Below are 21,355 nucleotides of genomic sequence, written 5' to 3'. Positions count from 1 at the left end.
GCAACATATGCTGATATGATAAAAAAAAATACTGCATAATGCAAACAACTTGTCGGTCCAGAGCGACATATGCTAAGATTGGCGCTATTTTGAAAAACAAGAGATATGGCGAAGCAATCAGGTTCGATTGAAGAAGAAACGACAAATTGTTACTCGGATAACACAATAAGCACACCCCTGTTCTATTCAAGTTTTCATTTCGATTTTGTTCTGAGTGATTTTTAGTTAGACCATAACTAGGGCCACAAATCTACAAGCAACAGTTAATTTCAGTTTATAACATTGGTTATATTTTAGGGTTTTTTTAGTTTATCTGTTGAAATAAAAAAAATCACTATTATTGGTGAAATTTATTAATGATATACACTTCACATAACCCATTTTATCATTCAGATAATGACAATTTTAAAGATTTATCGCACCCTTATCTTTCTACCTTTATGAACATGACAAAAATCATAAATTTATAATGACTCCATGGGTGCTCCTTAAATTTGATTATCTGTTACCAAATTCACTTAGCTTCACCTAATGGAAGGTTTTATGTAGCTCCTTGGAAGGTCTCAGATGCTAGAGTTGTGCTTGAAGATGGATCCACTTCGAAGGCCAAATCATTTGCTGATTCTGAGAGTAAAGATGGTGACGTTGTATTTAATACTTCATTAAAAGAATAAGATATGGATGTATGATCATGTAAATAGATAGAAATCATGGATTTTTTTTTTGACATTTACCTGTTGAATAATAGTATGTACCTATATACTGTAGGTATGACAAACCCACACATTGAAGAGGAACTAATCAATGCTTCTTGGCTGGTTTTGTGATTAGAAGTTTGATTATCAGGTATGTTATACGAGATGCATCATTCTTGTAACAAGACTTTAGATTGGAGATGCACGGAATCACTTTCTGACTATTTGTCAGAAAGGAACATCATGGAATATGTATGTTTTTGGTATGATCCCTTCTTTTGATGAAATGGAACAAATTGTTGTATGTATTAATGAAACATGACTTGGATGTGAGTCTACAGAAGTAATATTTTATGAGTTTTCGTTTATACTTTTTTTTGTGGAAATTACCTGATGTCTTATACTTTGTTTTTCATTTTGTCTAATTTTTTATTTTGTAATAGGTTAGGTTAGATGCTACATTTTTTTTTGCTGATAAGGGTAATTTTGGAATTATCAACAACATTTGTAATAGGTTAGGACTACTCTGCCTCAAGCTGGATTATTTGTCATTCCTTCTATTGTAGGTAGATTTGCTATATTTAATAATATTATTTCCAAAAAAACAAATTATGAATATATTTGTTTTAGATTGTGGCAGCAAAGCAATGCATCAGCCTGGAGCTTATAAGCATTTGATGCATAAAGGATGTTGAGAACTTCAAATGCCTTCAAAGTTTCAACTATGCAAATTTTGTGTATTTTCCTAATAAATAAAATGATGAAACATTGGATCTTTTAATCAATCCGAGGTATGTTTCTTTCTTGATTGTTACTGAATTTGTTCAGATAGCTAACTCTGTGTTTTTCTGTTGCAGTTATCATATAAAAGTCAAGGAGCATTGTTTCAATGTTGAAGAAGCCGAACTGTTAGAATTTTGGAGTAAACCAACTGGGATGCAAAGCTTGTGGAGTGTCGACAACGACCAGGCATGGAACTGATTGAATATATACAGATTTCAAAAAGATTCCTATTACGTCTTTTATATGCTCTGTTCTTTACAAGGCTAAGAATGAATGCTTCATATCCTTTAAAGGATGGATGGATGGAGGAGCATCATCGGACCCTGGAGATGGAGGTGGGTGGAGGTGGAAGGTGGAATACAGGAGGGCAATCTACCGAAAGGTCATTTTCATTCTCAATAATATACTTTCCGTTTTATCGTTTGAATGCAATGTTGGTTATTTTGGTTTATGATATATGATTTCCATTGCCAGAATTTGTCAAAATGTGTTGCATTTTTATTCTATTTCAGTTAAAGAGGGAAGGAATGAGTAGGCTATGATTTTTAATTGAAATTACATAAATAATCTAACAATTTTCTTACTTTGCTTACAGATTCATTGATGGTTTTTTATTTCTTATTTATTTATTTATTTATTTATTTATTTATAGATCAGTTAAAGAGGGAAGGAATGAGCAACTCAAACTATAAACAAATAGTTGATCGAATAACATTTACAAAGAACAAACAACGGAAAAAATTGTCGCATCCGACCCCCGCAACGCGGGGGTTCCCCATCTAGTTATTATTATTATTATTATTATTATTATTATTATTATTATTATTATTATTGTCTTTGTACATGTAAAACTTGTTCATGTATTTAATCTTTGTATATATCTAGTGAAAATCACAACTTAGGTGCTGCTTGTTTTTTTGAAACAAAAATTTATAAAGTCTGTGGACCATCTCTACAACCCTCTGCAGTAGAAGAGGTGGACCAAACGATTGCAGACTGTAATAAGAAGCGTGTTTGTTTTCTTAACATCTGCATGTAGCTACAGATATTAAAAAAAAAATAAACTGATTTTATAAACCAAAAATAGTTTTTTAACACTAAAAATTTAATAATGTATTATATTTCGGTAATAATTTATGATATTCCAGCAAAAAATAATTTTATTTCAACAAAAAATAATGATATTTCATCAAGAAATTATTATTATTCAATATAAAAAATGAAAATTTTTTTAACAAGAATAAACAAAAAGAACGAAAAAAAAGATAAAATAAGAATTCAACAACATATAATAAAAAATTTCAGCAAGAAAAAAGAAGAAGAGGTTGAAAGAGGCAATACAAGTGTTGTGCCAAACAGAACACACGAAATGGTTTTTTACTCTGAAGACTTCTAAAAAGCAAACAACTGCGAGATGAAAAGTGTTGCGCATGTGCTGTGCTGCACAACAATAAGAGGTCTGAAGATGTTTTTTTTTTTTCAAAAAACAAACCGCACCTTACTTTCTTCGATACCAGTGGATTATAAATCATTTTTATTTAGTTCTTTTTTCATCATAACTTTTCCGCCCTACCCCCACCCCCTCTCTCGTTCATATCTAATCTAAAGCTCGTAAAAATCGACTCAACCCACCAACCCAATCCGAACCCAACCCAAAATTAACAGATTGGGTTGAGATTTTCAACTCATTTAAGTTAAATGGGTCAACCCGTCTAACCCATTTAGTTAAATAGGTTGGGTCGGGTAAAAATTATCAACTCGTTTTCAACCCACCAACCCAATTAACTTTAATTTATATTTAATTTAATAATTATTAAAATATAATCATGTATTAATCTAAGTATTAGTTTATAAATTAATGTTTGTATTATTATTTATGTTAAAAAAAATAGAATCCTAATTCCTACCTTTTTTCTTGCCACTGATAACATTAGTCACTCTAAAAAATCATTTAGAAATTACATATATTTAATGTTATTTGAACAATTTCTCCGTATATGTAAATTGAGATTTTGCTTTTGTCGTACTTTGAAATTTTATTTAAGTCTATAACTAATTTTAGTGGTGTAATATTTATTAATTTATTTATTTAGTTTTGTTTTAAATTGCTCAATCCAAGTTTAACCAATTTATTTAATAGGTTGGGTTGGGAACTACATAAACGGGTCAACCCGGTGACAACCCATTTATCTGAAAGGGTGGGTTGGGTTGAAAATATCAACTCATTTAAATAAAAAGGTTGGGTTGGATTGAAATTTTCAAACCAATTAATAAATGGGTTAAACCCAAACTCAGTATTGCCACCTCTAATCTAATCATTTATTTTATGTTTTAATCAACCTCCTTTGACATCGTTGGAAAAGACCAAAATCCATCTCTTAAAGTTTTATGTAGATTAATTAGAGTGACTTGTGATGAATAAGATAAATTTGAATAGATATTAAAGTTAACTAAAAGCAAAAAGACAATTCGGACAAAGCTGTTTTATTAACTAAGTCGTAATGGTAACAAGCTACGTACTCTTCGAAGATAACACCATTACACCATGCATAACAAAACGAACAAAAGAAGACCAAAGCTAGGTTAAAAAGAAGACCAAAGCTAGGTTCATATATAGATTGGGTGACACAAGAGGCTCCATGTATTTCCCTCCTGGACTTGGACGAAAAGCGTAACTAATGGAGCACATGATATCTTTGGTATGCTTCTTCGTATCTAGTGCATAAACATACTCTCCCCCTCTAGAATACATGAGCCAATTTCCATTCCTCATCCAATGCAGTAGGTCATGTCCATTCCTCAGTAACCAGCGCAGTTCTTGGTTGTCGTCAGCATCATAACTAGACAAGTACTGCTGTGTCTTTGTCGTCAACCTCCCCCAATATTGTGCATGTGTAGAGCTCATCCTCCACAACTCGATCGTATCATATTCACCTGTGGAATTTATAATAGCCACGCAGAAGTGAATATACCCTCTTAAAACCATGAAACCCATAAAATCTGTCCTTTGATCATTTATTTTTTCACCACCTCCTTCAAACTCATCAAAAAATTTACGGAGGAAGTGGACGTTTTCGTTCAACATAACACTTGACATGATCAAATGATGATATGAAACAGCAGCGTTGGGTGTTGACTCCTCGACCTTTCTCCATGAATCGGATTTCAAAGAGAATATATAGACATTTATACCGAGGGTTAGCCATACAAGCTTGTAGTCGTCCTCAGAAGAGCTGTAAAACAGCTCATATTGATCTAAATAAGTCTTGTAAGGATGAGGACAACCAGGTTTAGACAACGTCTTATGGTCACCGGTGACAGGGTTCCATAAAATTATATCAGAGTATTCTGTTTCATTGGGCCAAGGCTTGTTAATGCCTACGCATACCATTCCATTCAAAGATGTTATAATAAATATTTTTTTACCAACTCCGACTTTAAACGGAAAAGGGCGTCTGGCAGTGAAACCATCTTTAGGTGTTTCACAGTCGATGGTGAGGTATTCCCATGGTCTTGCGCTAGGTAAGAAGAGAAACTTATGGATCTGGCCATTTTGATTGCTATTCAAATGGAGTTGGTGCATCTGGAGAAACCCAGGCGTCCTTAGGAAGGAGTGCCATTGCTTGGAAACACACCTGAAAGGTAATACAGATTTCGCCGGCACCCTTGGTAGTATGTTCGTGAATAGTATGTCCGGTGGCAGCTCCGTCGACATGGGCTCCACTTCCGCCATGCTTAATTATCGACAACCAGGATGAGGCTTGGCCAAGTTTATTATATATATATTATTTTGATTTAGATCTACAATTTGATTTGGCTCCAATGGTTTTACCTAAAATCAAGGTAGCAGTTGAAGACTATATCTTCTTTTTTTTCCTCAATAAATAGTTAAATACATAGAAATAATTCATCGTCAAACTGACGTTATTTATGTCAAGCTGTTATTATATACTCTACACTAGGTTTAAACCCTGGAACCAGGTTAATAAACAATAGGATGAAATAAACATTAAAAAAATAAAATATATATTTGAATTCAACAAAGAAATTCCAACAACTTTATCTATCATTTGTCATTACTTTTCTTTCATATCATCCAGACCAACGCTATAGCCTGCATACTAAAATTAAAATCAAACAAAACAAATCATAATTTTCATGGAATAAATTATAAAAAAATGAAGGTTTGTAATGAGATGATCTCACCAAGAACTTGTGGTTCTCTTCAAGAAGAGGTGTGAAAGTTGCACAAAAAATTTCAATATCACAATTGATGTCACCTTTCCCTCCCACAACATCCATGAACTTCTTCCTATCTGGAGCAAGCTTGATTGCAACCTGTGAATCCATTTTGGAATAACAACAACAACAATAATAATAATGATGATGATGATGCTATAATTTTATTTTTTGTAAATTATAATAATGTAATAAAGTAAATAGATATCGTGAAAGTTGAACCGGCTAACCATCCATGGTATTTCTTGAGTGTCTTAGTGTAGGCTTCAGAATAAACTTGTGACACGCTTCCATCCTTGTGCTCCATTAAGTTACGGAATCATTCTACTATGAAGTCTAACCTCTGCAGGAAGAGACAAATAATCAAATATACAAATAAGTTGAAAATAATATATTAATATATAGATCAAAATTAAAAGAAAGGGAAAGGGTTAACACTTACTGTTATGTTACAACCAACATCAATTTTGACAAGTGCCATAGCTGCTCCGGAATTGTCTAGCATCAGATAAGAGAATTAGAATGAATGAAAAACATCATGACAAAGTAGTTCTTACTTATAAAGAAAAACCTTACTGATAACAAGTAATATATGTTTGCAGACTTCTAAGAAACGTTTGGAAAGCATTTCACCTTCTTCAGACTTGACATGTTTCATTGTCTAGCATCAGATAAGAGAATTAGAATGAATGAAAAACATCATGACAAAGTAGTTCTTACTTATAAAGAAAAACCTTACCGATAACAAGTAATATATGTTTGTAGACTTCTAAGAAAGGTTTAGAAAGCATTTCACCTTCTTCAGACTTGACATGTTTCATTGCTTCTAAATCAGGAGGGAATATTGTCCCTTCAATCTTCAAAACTAAAATGACTACAACAGTAAATGATATGGGTTAGATTAAATCAAGTTTTTAAAAAGCTCGTCACGACGCATCATGGCTTCAATTTTGTACTTGCCGCCAAAATTTAAGAATTTGTCGCCTTAAGTCGTATATGTATATATAAAAATAAATAATAATAATGTATGTATGTATATATATATATATATATATATATATATATATATATAACTATTAATTATATACAAAATTGCCGCCTTAAGTTATGCCTTACAAACAATGTGGTTCGTTACGGCTCGAAAAAACTTGAGTTGACATTGCCTCCATGTCACGTCTAACATTATTTAGAATCTTGGATTAAATGCTTAAATTTGCTTCTTTTTACTATAGACGGTTGGAGATGAAAAGCAAAAAAAGTAACAACAACAAAGCACAATATATTTATAAAAGCGTTGAGTGTTGCCTCTTCCAGTTCTAATATGTTGAACAAATCATGTTTATGGCATTTCCGAGTTGGCCATATAAACCAGAAATGATTCTCCAATCTCCAAAAGGATAGGATCTTGGAATCATTTGATATAGAGTCGAATGATGTATGTGAGTTTTCTTACTTGGCAAGACGACAAAAGCGCATTTCACAGGAAAATATGAACGAGGCAAAGAACTACTGGAACTAATCCACACTGATGTATGTGGGCCGTTCAGATTTGCGACTAGACATGGTAAGCGTTTTGTGACTTTTATTGATGATTATAGTAGATATGTCTATATGTACTTAATGAATCATAAGTAAGAAACTTTTGAAGTGTTCAAAGAGTTCCAAAAGAAAGTTGAGAACTAACTGGGTAAAAAGGATCAAGATGTTTCGATCTCATAGGGGTGGAGAGTACTTGAGTCTTGAATTCATCCATCATCTAAAGGATTGTGGAATTGTTTCACAATTTTCTCCTCCTAGAACGCCACAACTGAATGGTGTTGCTGAGAGAAGAAATCGAATGTTACTGGATAGGGTTCGATATATGTTAACTCGAGCTACGCTTCTAATAACTTTATGGGGTTACACTCTTGAGACGGCCACTAGTATCCTAAACTTCCTACCAACTAAGAAGGTAGCTACGCTACCATCCGAAATATGGAATGGGAAACCTCCCAGTCTTGCATACTTGAAATTTTGGGGTTGAGAAATTTATGTACGACGTGAGGCGAACGATAAACTAGAACCAAGATCGAAAAAGTGTTACTTCATGGGGTATCCTCAAAAGTCTTTTGGATATATTTTCTATTATACTTCTGAGAACAAATTATTCGTTTTTCAAATGGGCTTCTTGAGAGAGAGAGAGAGAGAGAGAGAGAGAGAGAGAGATCATGTCCAAAGAGGCTAGTGGGAGCCTAATTGATCATGAAGAAATTCACGAGTCAAACAAAGAAGGACCAATAGTTGAAACTGACACTTAACCAGAGGTTGATCAACCTTCTAAGGAAAACGACATAGTTCCAACTCCTCCACAGCGTAATCTGATAGGGTTCAATTCTCTGCCGAGTTTTATGGTTTTCATATTGAAACTGAATGAGAAGCACTAATTAGTGATTGCACACTGATAAATATGGATGAACCATCTAGCTACATGGAAGCGATGATAGGCAATGAAGCTGCTAAATCGAAGGAGAGCATGGAAAGTGAAATTCAATACATGTATGATAACCAAGCATGGCATTTGTTTTATCCTACACCTAGCATCAAAACTGTTGGATGCAAGTGGATCTTCAAGAAGAAGACTGACATGGATATGAATGTGTACACGTATATAGCTAGGATGGTTACAAAGGGTTATACTCAAACTCAAGGAATTAATTACGAGGAAGCATTCTCACAAGTAGCCAAAATTAAGTCTATTAGAGTATTGCTTGTCGTAGCTGCTTTTTATGATTATGAAATATGGAAAATAGATGTGAAGACTGCTTTCCTTAACGAGAAATTGGCAAAAGATGTCTACATGGCACAACCTGAGGGATTCATTGATCCAAAATATCCTAATAGAGTGTGCAAGCTTGAAAGGTCTATTTATGGACTGAAATAAGCATCACGTAGCTAGAATCTTTTCCTTCATGAAAAGGACAAAGATTTTGGATGTTCTATAAGTGAGGATGAGTTTTGCATATATTTGAAAACTAGTAGGAGTAATGTGGTCTTCCTAGTATTATATGTTGATGACATAATCCTTATAGGAAATGATATTCTAACCTTGCAAAGTGATAAAACTTGATGTGGAAAATGTTTCGCTATGAAGGATCTAGGATAAGCAACTTACTTATTGGGCATTAGGATCTTTAGAGATATATCTAAATGATTAATTAGACTAAGACAAGGTACATACTTAGATAAGGTTTAACATGATTCAAAATGCAAGATTATAAGAAAGGGTATCTACCCATGCAACAAGGCATAAGATTGAGTAAAGATTAATCACCCAGAACTGAACAAGAACTGGAAAGAATGAGTCGAGTCCCATATGCTTCTGCTATAGGATCGATCATGTATTCCATGAAATGTACTAGACCTGATATCTCATATGCTCTTAGCATGGTGAGTAAATATCAAGAGAATCCTGGTGATAGTCATTGGACGACCGTAAATAATATCTCCAAGTATCTGAAAAAACCAAGGGATATGTTCTTGGTATATGGTGGAAAACAAGAATTAAGAAAAGTTACACTGACATAAGTTTCCAGATTGATAGAGACAACTCATGCTTACAATCAGGATGGGTGTTCCTGCTTAATGGAGGGGCTGTTACGTGGAAATTTTCCAAACAAAAGACAGTGGCAGATTCGACGTGTGAGTCTAAATACATGATGGCTAGTGAAGCTGCAAAGGAAGCTACATGGTTAAAGAACTTCATCGGTGATCGTGGAGTAGTTTCAAGCATCAAAGAGCCTACGAATATCATTTGTGACAACGAGGGTGCAGTCGCCTTGACTAAAGAACCCAAAGACCATGGAAATTTGAGGCACATTCAGAGGAAGTATCATTATGTTTAGGGTTGTAAACAAACCGAACAAACACGAATGGGGGCTTGTTCGTGTTCACTTGTTAAGTTATCCAAACAAATGAATGAACACGAACGGATAAACTGTAACAACCCAAATTTTCAAATAAAACTTTTTAAATAACGTAAACATTTCCATTAATTATAAAATTCCAAACACATTTGTTTTCAAAATCCATACATCAAGTAAATTATTCATAATATCAGAGTGTCCCAAATAAAATGCCAAAGAGTGCATGTCGCGTCATCACGCCGGGCTCTTGCCCTTAGATCCCAAAGTACCTGAAACAACCAACAAACTGTAAGCTAATGCTTAGTGAGCTCCCCATAGCATACCCCACACATCCATATAATCACATAAACCATATCAACCACATAAGCCATGCATTCAACATATAAGAATGTCGTGGAAACCATCCAAGGTCTTACACCGGGTGCCATGGGAACCCCCACATAGTCTTAGCCCACTGTCATAGGAACCCCCACATGGTCTTAACCACCTGCCATGGGAACCCCCACATGGTCTTGACTAACTGCCATGGGAACCCCCTCATGGTCTTAACTAATCAGAAGATATGTCATACAAGCCATATAATCCATACATGTAAACCTATAAGGATGCCATGGAAACCCTCCAAGGTCTTACACCGGGTGCCATAGGAACCCCACATGGTCTCAGCCTACTGCCATGTAAACCCCCATATGGTCTTCATACAAATACATAACACATCGATAGTATATTCACAAATAACTACTATCGCTAACAACATGGGTCGACCTTGGTGCCTTAGACCCATTGGTATGGTGAGGAGACTCACCTCAAATATGAACTGTAGCTGAATAGGTCCAAGCTCCGAGTATCAAATCTGTCAAATCCATAAACATAACCAACTCTTAGATTCAACTCAACCCTTCAAGCCCTTAAAGTCAACCTTGGTCAATGTCAAAGTCAAGGTCAACGCTCCGAATTGACCCAACTCGTCGAGTTACCCTTTAACTCGTCGAGTCCTCCCCAAATTCAGAATCGTGATATCGCGTCCCAACTAGTCGAGTTTTCCTACAACTCGTTGAGTTTCTCCGTTCTTCAACAGAATTGGGGCAACCCCAAACCAACTCGCCGAGTTCACCTATGAACTCGTTGAGTTCTTCAGTCTGCCAACCCACTTAATGCATTGAGCCATTTTTTTCGAATCCAACATCTCCAAACCTCAGATCCCTTCCATTATGATGTCTAGAAGGGTAAAGTTTCCAACTTTACCCTCAAGAACCACCCATACGGCCTCAAGCTCAAACCCTAAGTCCTTTAAATAGGGTCTTAACCCATTAAGCCCTTAATCTCTCATTCCAACGTCCCAAAACATAGATTTGATGTCCAAAGGTGGACAAATCACGTAAAGTTTCTAACTTTACGTCCATACATGATTGAAACACTCTCTAAGGTCCATTTTAGGCTTCCTAATGGACATATTGCAAGCATGGGACATGGAGGTCATTAAAGTTTGCAACTTTAAGCCTCAAGAGGTCATTTTGGGGCCAGATCTACTCTATCAATCCCAGGAATCCTCTTCTCTTTGGACAACTCCACCGTTGTCCCAAAACTAAATCTAAAACTTCAAGAAGAGAGATCTAACAAGCTACAAGTCAGGGTGACGAATTTATACCTCCAAGATGCAACCTCTGATGAAGAAATTTTTGATCCACTCTCCTTCTCCCAACCCAAAAGCTTCTAGTCTTCAAGTTCCTTTCAAAGAATCACCAAGCCCACTCTTTTACGTTCACCACACTGAAGATGCAAGATGGAATACAAACTAGGGTTTCTCTGGACAAGGAGGCTGGTAGGGAGCCAGCCACCAAGAGAGTTAAGTTCTTTATATAGGGTGCAAAACCCTAAAACTAGGGTTTCATCTCTGGCCGTCAACTCGTCGAGTTGAGGCTCCCAACTCGTCGAGTTGGATCCTTAAACTCTGTGGCCAAAACAGATTCCTACACGACAACTTGGAGCTCCCTAACTCGTCGAGTTCTAGTCCAAAACCCTAAAATGTTGAGATGGGATAGTACCCGGACCAAGCGTTATAAATCTCCCCCACTTTAACTAGACTTCGTCCTTGAAGTCTGCTGATGTAAAGAGATTCGGATAATGCTTCCTCATCTCGTCCTCCGACTCCCATGTCTATTCAGAGCCCCTTCGGTGATACCATTGCACCTTAACCAACTTCACATTTTTGTTCCTAAGGGCTTTCGTTTTCCTGTCCAAGACCACAATAGGTTTCTCCACATAGTTCAGACTCTCATAAACTTGGATATCATCCAAGTATACGACTGCGGTCTCATCAGCGACACACTTCCGAAGTTGTGATACATGGAAGGTGTTGTGGATTTGGCAAAGCTCATCCGCTAGGTCCAATCAATAAGCCATCTTGCCAACCCGGGCATAAATCCTGAACGAACCAATGAATCGGGGCCCCAAATTGCCTCTCTTCCGAAACCTGATGAAACCCTTCCATGGTGACACCTTCAGCAACACGAAATCTCCCACCTGAAACTCGAGGTCTGAGCGAACCCAGGATCTTTTGTGCGGCTCTGCACGATCTGCATTCGGTCGCGCACCTGCTGGATCAACTCGGTAATCTTAAGCACCACTTCAATGCTTCCCATGACTCGGTGCCCAACCTCACCCCAACAAACTGGTGTCCTACACCTCCGACTATACAACATCTCAAACGGGGGTCAGTCAATACTAGCATGATAAATGTTATTGTATGAGAACTCTGCTAGCGGAAGGTAAGTATCCCAGCTCCCTCCGAAATCCAATACGCAAGCCCGAAGCATATCATCAAGCGTCTAAATTGTTCTCTTGCTCTGACCATCGGTCTGATGGTGGTAAGTGGTGCTAAAATGTAAATTCGTGCCCAATTCTTCATGGAACTTCCTCTAGAACCTAGAGGTGAATCGAACATTGTGGTTCGAGACCACCGATACCGGCACTCCGTGCCTGACCACCACCTCACGCACATAGATATCTACTAATTTCTCAGAAAATATACTCTCGGGGATCGGAATAAAATGGGCGCCATTCGTCAAACTGTCCACAATGACCCATATAAAATCCACACCCCTCGCCATCCTCGGTAACTTCGTGATGAAGTCCATGGCGATCTCTTCCGATTTCCACATGGGAATGGGTAACGGATGAACCTTGCCGTGAGGCCTCCGATGTTCGGTCTTAACCTTCCTGCAGGTCAAGCATCGCTCCAAAAACCATGCGACTTCCCACTTCGTGCAGGGCCACCAGTAACTCAACCTCATATCTCTGTACATTTTTGTGGCCTCTGGGTAAATAGAGAACTTGGACTTGTGTGCTTCCTCCAAGATCTTTTGCCTCACACCCCCAGATACCGGTACCCACACCCGGCCACACTGCGTCAAAATCACCCGACTATCCCGAACAAACAAAGGAATCTGACCCCGAATCCGCTCTATCTTCCTATTCTCCTTCTTCAAACCCTCTACATGAGCCTCCTTGATCATATCCATCAAGGGGGAAATCACCGTCGTCCTCAAACAAACATCCCCAATCGGACAAATCATGCAGAAGAGTTAAGCCAAAAATTATAAGTCTATGAAATTATAATCCTACATGACACTCTGACTAATGGAAGAAATTCCTAATCACCTCAACCGTAGCTTCGATGTTCCATGCATAACATGATGGGTTTTGAGCATTCTAACACTCCTATGGTGTACATGCAACCCTAGAAACCTTGGATCTATGTTTGACTAAGATACATGCAAAATTGATTTTCCAAGGCTCATAACTTATCTAGCATACATGGGGAACTTTTAATCCTAAAAGTTAGTAAGACATACATACCTTGTAGTTGCTTGGATTCCTTTGAAACCTTGTGAGCCTAGCACCTCAAGTGTGATGCCTCAAATGTCTCACACAACACCAAGTACACTTGGATTGATCCTTAAGAGAATAAGACTTCTTGATTTTCGGCTAGCCCTCTTGTTTTCACTCTAGTTTCACTCTATTGGTCTATCCAAGTGCATGATGCCATGCAACCCAAATGGACCATGCCGGGTCGGGTCAAGTACATACCAAATATAGTTATGGACTTAGACACTATATCCAACATAACATTCAATCCCTTGCCAATAATAAGGAAACTAATCATATAACTTGATTAAGAACTGGACAAGACTATGATAAGCATAGAGTCATCCAACAATGTACCGACTTATATGCATGACATTAATAATACAAGAGAATGTCGTAAAATAACAAAAAAAACATACCAGATATACATGTACATGAGAATAAAATGAAAGGACAGCTTGGAAATCACGTGATCGAATATATACCAGCAATCAAAAAGGGTGTTGCTTATGTGTTCTCTACAATAAGATTATAAGATTTACCACTAACCCTTTGGACCTCAGCTCTCCCATGTCGTCCATTTGTGATCCTCAAATTTACAAGCATTGGGACCTATACATCGCCTGCTGTGAGTAGGGGATAATCGACCATGATATGGCTCATCTGGTCGTAGTGGTAACATACTCGCATGCTCATCCTGCAAACCCTGTTATAGTGCCCTTCATTGCCCCATTTGTGGCATCCAGACAATCTACATACTCAATTATGTGTTTTTGCGCACCTACCACACTTTAGCCCCCTTTACCTTTCTGATCCTTAATTTTCATCCATGAGTCGCTTAGTTCTGGGCTGAGTTAAACTTGACTTTCCATATCGCTCTCTTCAGGACCTCAAATTCAAACTCTAGAATCATAGGCTCGATCTTCATCAAAGACACTCGCTCCTCCCTATATCAGGTTGTAAAATCTTCCCACGACATGGTCTCCATTTCGGCTATAGTAATTGTTGGATATAGTTTCTAAGGTCATTAACTATTGATTACATTTCTAAATAATAAAAAGGTCCTTTTGGGTGGGCCTCATGGCGCAAGAAGCAATCAGGAAATGGAGAAAAATAACATGTTAATGTTTTATGAATTAATTAATTAATTAATTAATTGAAAATTATTTTAATTGGAATTAATTAAATATTTTTAATTAATTAAAAAGGTAGAATATTAATTAATTCCTTGAGATTAAGTGAAATATTCTAAAACGCTCCTGGAAGAATGATAGGGACGATTTTATCCTAAATGGTTAGGATGGTAGGTTGTGACATCCCCATATTAACGGCCAGAAAAGACCGATTTTGTTTATGCTTTATAAAAATCAGAGTACCTATTTTAATAAAAATGTTGCGGAATTTGTTCCCAGAAAAACATGATAAATACTTTATCAAAGCATTTCCGAAGAAATGTATTTTTATTCAGTTTAAAACATTTGGGATGTCATCGTCAATATAGAAACATAAGCATAATAGAACTTACATTCATTTACACTAGTGATCTACATCTCTCTAATCTCTCAGTGTAAAGTAACATCATATCGACACCTGTGATACAAATAAGCTTGAGTGGGTTAGGTTGGGAAACCTGGTGAGTACATAGGGTTTTCAACCCACAGTAATATAATTATTATGTTTAATCATCAAAAAATTAATCAACCCAATTACCCATTCCTGTTATCTTCTTTACTCTTAAGGATTTACCCTAAACCAGATTCCCCGTACCGCGAGTGGTCAAAAAGATATTATAACGACTCTTATATAACTCATAATAATAGCCTAAATACTTATTATAAGGTCCTAATAACATTACTATATTGAAACATAAATTATACTAAAGATAAGGTAGGCATAGCTCACTTACACCAGGTTTTTCTCAAAACTGGGCTCCGCTGGAGCAGCGTTCCCGAGCCGAATGGCTCTTCTTATCAGAGCCGTCGGCACTCTGGGGCTTCCGCCTTGTGCTAGGGAGGTTCCCTTAGTATTTTCGGGGCTAAAGAAAGGTTCTAGAGAGAGGGGGAAGTGATGGGAGGTGTGAGGAATGAAGAGGGCTTCACCTCTTATTTATAGGGGTATGGAGGCAAACTCACGTCGTGAGTTTTAAGATGCTCACGTCGTGAGCCAGCTGGATACAGCTAGGCACGGCCTGGTGCTGACACGTGGCATCGCACACAGGGTGGAAATCAGCTGATTTTCAAGAACTCATACATTTCACATACGAGCTTCGTTTTTGACGTTCTTTATATCCACGCGTAGGTAAAAATAAGATCTACAACTTTCATTTTGACTCCGTCGGCTAATTCTCGACCGATCTTAAATTTAACAGTACGAGAAGATTAGACTGTTAAATGACCGCGAAAAATCCGTAACTCCTTCATACGGACTCCGTTTTCATCTGTCTTTTTATTGTTAAGTTCCTATTAATGAGATATTCAACTCGCATTTAGGTCGCGTAGGCCAAAAACCGCTCGAACTGAAATTTGAGTTTCGGGTTGTGCACTGCTATGCCAAATCTTAGAAAATTCATAACTTCCTCATACGAAGTCAGATTTGGGCGTTCTTTTTATGGACGCTCTCAGTTTAACATATTATACGACTTTCTTTTAGATTACTAAGGCCAAAAATTCCTCTATCGTAAATTCACTATTTTACGTTTCCCGGTGCCGTGCCGGTTTTGCCGCGAAACTTCGACAGACCATAACTTCTTCGTTATAACTCGGATTTTGGCGTTCTTTATATGTACGGAACCCTTGTGACATATTTTACAACTTGTTTAAGATTACTTCTTCTAAATAATCTTCCATCAAAAACTCATTTTTAATGCTCATTGTCTCTAAATTGACTAGCCCGGATCTACGGGCGTTACATAGGTTTTTGAAAAAGGATATGGATTATTCTCAGGAATCTGACTAGCTTAAGGATTTAAGGTGAGAGCCTATAAACAGAATGCTTGGGGATCAAAACCAAAGGCTTCCTAAGACTCAAATTTCATTCTCCTTACTCTCTCATTCTAGTTCAAAAATTATAACCTCTCTCCAAGGTTACGTAATTTTGAAATTCCCTTAATAGGGTTTCCTTATTTTGCTTCTTGGAGTCTTGGGTCTGACAACAATAGAGGCATTATCTGTTGGTTCCTTAATCCTTTGCAAGAGATGGCAATCATAAAGTATCAATAAAAATATCGATGTGTTAGTGTTTATCCTTCTTCAGTTAGATTCGAAAACTAGGTTGCTATAATTAAAAAAAAAACCCCTAGATCCTAGGGTACATGTACACAAATGGATTAATTTGTATATTCCATTGCGCTAATTATATGTGTATAGATGTAATAAAACGCAACATTGGTATCAGAGCCTTTGGGTTTTAATTATATGCATTGCTACTAAAAATCAAAAATTAGAAATCTAAATTTGTGAAAGACGTGTCGTGCCTCTCCTGGACGCGGTGTGCCTTAGCGAATTTAGATTTTTCGGATTTTGTTGTTTTTTGAAATTTTAGGATAGCTCTTTTTTAAATATTATTTAAAAGAGTTTAAATTTGAGTATTAAATGGATAAATCTAAATATTATTTAAATTATTTAAATCTAAATATTCAATATAAGATTACTTTTAAATATTATTTAAATAAGAATTTAAATTTGGATATTTAATTAATTAACTTTTGAATATTGTTTAAATTAGAATTTAAATATGAATATTTAATTTTGAATACTATTTAATTAAAGAAATAAATTTGAATATTTATTAGGATAAAAATAAAATTTAAAATATTTAAATTTACTTACATATTATAATAACATTATTACATATATAAGAAATTATGACAAACATGTGTCCTCACAAGTTTAGAAGAAACATTATAAGTCAAACCAAGACTAGGTGCATCCAGTCTGATGCTATAAAGGAGGTTTAATGAGATCTCTCTGATTCCTAATGATGTTTGTTTTTAAAAGCTCTTAGGCTTACGACCCTCACCAACTGTTTTGAGATTGGAGTTACCGAAAGGGTTTGTTAGGACAACTGCTTCAAATTTAAAAGTATTAACTAAAGTATTCAAACAAAATTCTCGTTTTATTAAAAATGTGATTTGTATTTTTCCCATGAAAATGCTTGTTTTCATTATATTCTGTTGATGGAGCATGTATGGTTAACCAACACATCAAAGAGAGGGTATATGTTGAAAATGATGTGGCACTCGTAAAAATTATTCTATTGATGGAGCGTGTGTAGTTAACCGGTTTTGCATGGTTGATTCACCATCTGTTATATGATCTACAAAATCCCTGTCATAGAATTGAGATGAGCATAATCCGATATTAATATGTCATTGATCACACTCAATGAATCTTAAAAGATCTAGGAGTTTCATGGAGATTGAAACTGACAAAAAGATTTGCCTACTTAAATAACTTTGTGGTGTGTTTAAAGAACCCCTTTACACATCATAGAGCTAAATATGGATTCTAGCCTTATTTAAATAAGTTTGGTAATTATTTTTAAGGATTAATAATACAAACAAGAATGGAATTAATATTGAATGATGTCTTTAAGATAATCCACTAAAATCTACTACGATAAGACCTCTCAAAAGGATTAGCTGATATGATGATCAATCAAGTCTAATTTCGTAGTTTGGGAATAGTTCTTATAGATGAATAGAAAGATCATACCTTGGATAAAACTCTTCCTGAGGTTCCCTTAAACCACTGCATTCCAAAACTGTTAGAAACAATTCAAGCATGTTGTTGAAGTAAAATGGAATTTCTTTAAGTTAGGAGTTGACTATGGTCATCATAATCAACTAGTTGGCATGTACATATAATCAAATCACTCTAATTTTGATATAAACAACCTTGAAATGTCCGTAAAGGAGTTGCATTGCATGTTGACCCCCTTTAGGACTAGCATAGCTAATCATAGAAGCTTCAACTTCAAATGCTCCTATATACGCTATCATGAATAGAAGTGTTAAGAAGAAGAAAACCAGTTGCCAATATGTAAAAGGTAATTAGTTTTGAGATACCTAATCCGACCCTAAACGCCAAAGGACAAAAGGAAGGCTTATTATGAGACATGTTCTAATAGGCTATTCATTTCTATAACAAGAGATTGATCAATAAAGCATAAATGCCATAAGACAGAAACATAGAGAAGATGATTTGATCATGGATTATAAGCCTTGCTATTATCCATAAGATCAAAAGACTACGCGTTCTCGTGAATGTTTAGTCTACATTCAATTATACAAATTCGTAATACCATTGATATATTACTTCCAGTCCTTTGAGTGTTTTTTTCTAAGGATCGAGTACTGACATTTGCAAGAATGTGTAGTGACTAAAAGGAAGTAAGAAGACTGAAACATGGAGAATAAATTTTGAACATGAATATCGATCCCTTGTTACTATTGATAGGATCAAAAGACATCTTGGTCTCCTAAATGTTTATTCTATGGTATTAGGATTCAAAAATTGTTTATACAAAATTTCATAAGATTGTTATGATTATTTAGAATGTTTTTAACTTGTTTAAAAGAAAGTCATGAAATCTGTGAAACTAGTATAGTAACAATGATTCAAAAGTTGATTCAAATATTTGAATGAGATATAATATTGTGGAATCGTCTTCTTGAAAATGAGAATTGCACTGCCAAAGATCCAGTTGGATAAGATTTTGGAATTCATTTGACCACAATTCTTGTGATAAATGCAAGCCTTATTTGTTAAGATAGACAAATATATGTTGGAATTAGTTTGAATAATGAAACATTCAGATTGTACACAATACGTATAATTCAAATATGGAACGTCCGTGTTTCTAGGCTAGACATTAATGATGACTTAATAGTCTAGGTTAACCTTTGTAACATGTTTTGAAATAATAAAAAAATGTATTATTTGAGTATTATGTGTTTTATGCTTAATTATTGTGATTTAATAATTTAAGGATAAGTATAAGCGTCAAAATAAAATGTTAGATAAACCCGATATCTGTACATGAAGAGGTAGTGGTCGTGAAAAGGATTCCGAATATATAGAGAATGTAGAATTTCGAGCTATAAAGAAGAAGTTATGATTAGTCGAAGTTTCCAGAACCGGCACGACACTGTATGACGTAAAAAGTGAAATTAAAATAGAACGATTTTTAGCCTTAGCAATCTAAACGAAAGTCGTAGAATACGTTAAACCGAGAGCGTGCTTAAAAAGAACGCCCAAATCTGACTTCGTATGAGGAAGTTATGATTTTTCGAAGTTTTGACTTAGTAGTATGCAGCCCAAAACTCGAAATTTAGATCGAGTGATTTTTAACCAAAACAATCTAAATGAGAATCGAAGATCTCGTTAATAGTAGTGCAACAATAAAAAGACAGACGAAAACAGACGTCGGATGAAGAAGTTATGAATTTTTAACGGACTTTTCCTGTCCCGGCCTGTTAAAAACATAATAATAAAAATAAAGTCAAAGTTAGCCAACGGAGTCTAAATGAAAGTTGTAGAGCATAGTCTCACCTACGCGTGGATATAAAGAACGTCAAAAACGGAGCTCGTATGTGAAAGTTACGAATTTTTGAAGTTTGATAAATGGGAGTACGCCCAGCGTAAATGAGTCCGCTCAGCGTACTCGTGTTCAAGGTCTGAGTTGGGCCACGTAGCCTACTCCATCGCATGAGTTCTATGAGTTCGTAGCCTTGACATGTCCGAGCTAATCCACCTCGTACGCCCAGCGTACTAGGTGTACGCCCAGCGTACAGGTCGACGAGGCAGTACCCCCCGCGTACCTGAAAATTACGCCCAACGTAACTCGATGGTTCAGCCCCTATAAATAATGAACGAAGCCATCCGGATTTGTGTTACAAAATTTCATTCTCTTACCCTTAAACCTTTTTTCTACTTGCAAGAACTACCCCCGAAGCCTAGTGTATCATCCCGACACCCGAAGCAAGTCCCGACGCCCCGAAAATCTCGAGAAAAAGAGTTTTCAAGCCGAAACTATGCCCGCGTGAAGCCCGGTTTTTGAGAAAATATCTTGGTTTTATCGAAGAATATTATTTTAAGAGACGAAGTGTTGTCTAATCGTCATCTTATCAAGTGAGTGTATAGTCATTTTCTTCTAACACATAGATATGAATTATTCTCTATAAAATACGTGCTATGTGTTTATATATTATTTGTTTATTTGAAATGAGTATTGAAGGAATGTTTTATACAGGTTTTAAGCTGTATATATATATATATATATATATATATATATATATATATATATATATATATATATATATATATCTACAAAAATGTTGGGTATAACATGGGTAGATAGTTGAAATGTGATGATATAAAATGATGTGAGGCCTCGATGTTGTTGTTGATCTAGTCATCTAGCAGAGTATGGATGACGACCACAGACTCTTTCTAGACAGTCCAGTGGAACGCTGACAGGTTCACAACCTGTAAGTGTTTGTGAACGATGTGTTCACCGGTGTACTCTATCCCCCTCATGGTTAACTTTAGGACATTTATTGCTGAGGAACCCCTTAGCAGTAGTGTCCATCCCGATGATGATCCTTAGGCTAGGTCCCATGTAATAGTTGTTTTAGGGACGTAAAGTGAGGATAACGGGAACGGGTAATCGAGTTATTTTTGGTTGATGAAATTAATATAATTATTTATTGTGGATTGAAAACCCTATATGCTCACTAGGCTCCCAAGCCTGACCCACTCACTTTTCTTTGTATTACAGGTAGTGGCACAAGAGCATAAGTTGGATGACATGTCAAGATATTTTGGATTATAGGCCAGTAGTTGTAATTAACTGTTGTAAGGCTTATAA

At 36.0% G+C, this 21,355-nt stretch overlaps 1 protein-coding gene and 1 pseudogene across 1 annotated transcript; both read right to left on the bottom strand.

Moving 5' to 3' along the window:
• Positions 1 to 4,056: 4,056 nt before the first annotated feature.
• LOC145113425 (F-box/kelch-repeat protein At3g06240-like) lies at positions 4,057 to 5,211 on the bottom strand. Its single transcript, XM_079049518.1, has one exon. It carries the CDS (start codon positions 5,209 to 5,211, stop codon positions 4,057 to 4,059), a length of 1,155 nt encoding a protein of 384 aa, XP_078905644.1.
• Positions 5,212 to 5,554: 343 nt separating this feature from the next.
• LOC145113424 (glycolipid transfer protein 1-like) lies at positions 5,555 to 6,886 on the bottom strand (annotated as a pseudogene).
• Positions 6,887 to 21,355: the final 14,469 nt, after the last annotated feature.

This window comes from Lactuca virosa, chromosome 5 (genome assembly GCF_052849685.1).
Source record: "Lactuca virosa cultivar CGN04683 chromosome 5, Lactuca_virosa_CGN04683_v6, whole genome shotgun sequence".
In the NCBI taxonomy this organism is placed as follows: domain Eukaryota; kingdom Viridiplantae; phylum Streptophyta; class Magnoliopsida; order Asterales; family Asteraceae; genus Lactuca; species Lactuca virosa.
This window is presented reverse-complemented; position numbering and strand designations above follow the sequence as displayed.

Bases quoted from the DNA above. Each gene is read 5' to 3' on its own strand.
- LOC145113425 (XM_079049518.1), bottom strand. From the start codon at position 5,211: ATGGCGGAAGTGGAGCCCATGTCGACGGAGCTGCCACCGGACATACTA.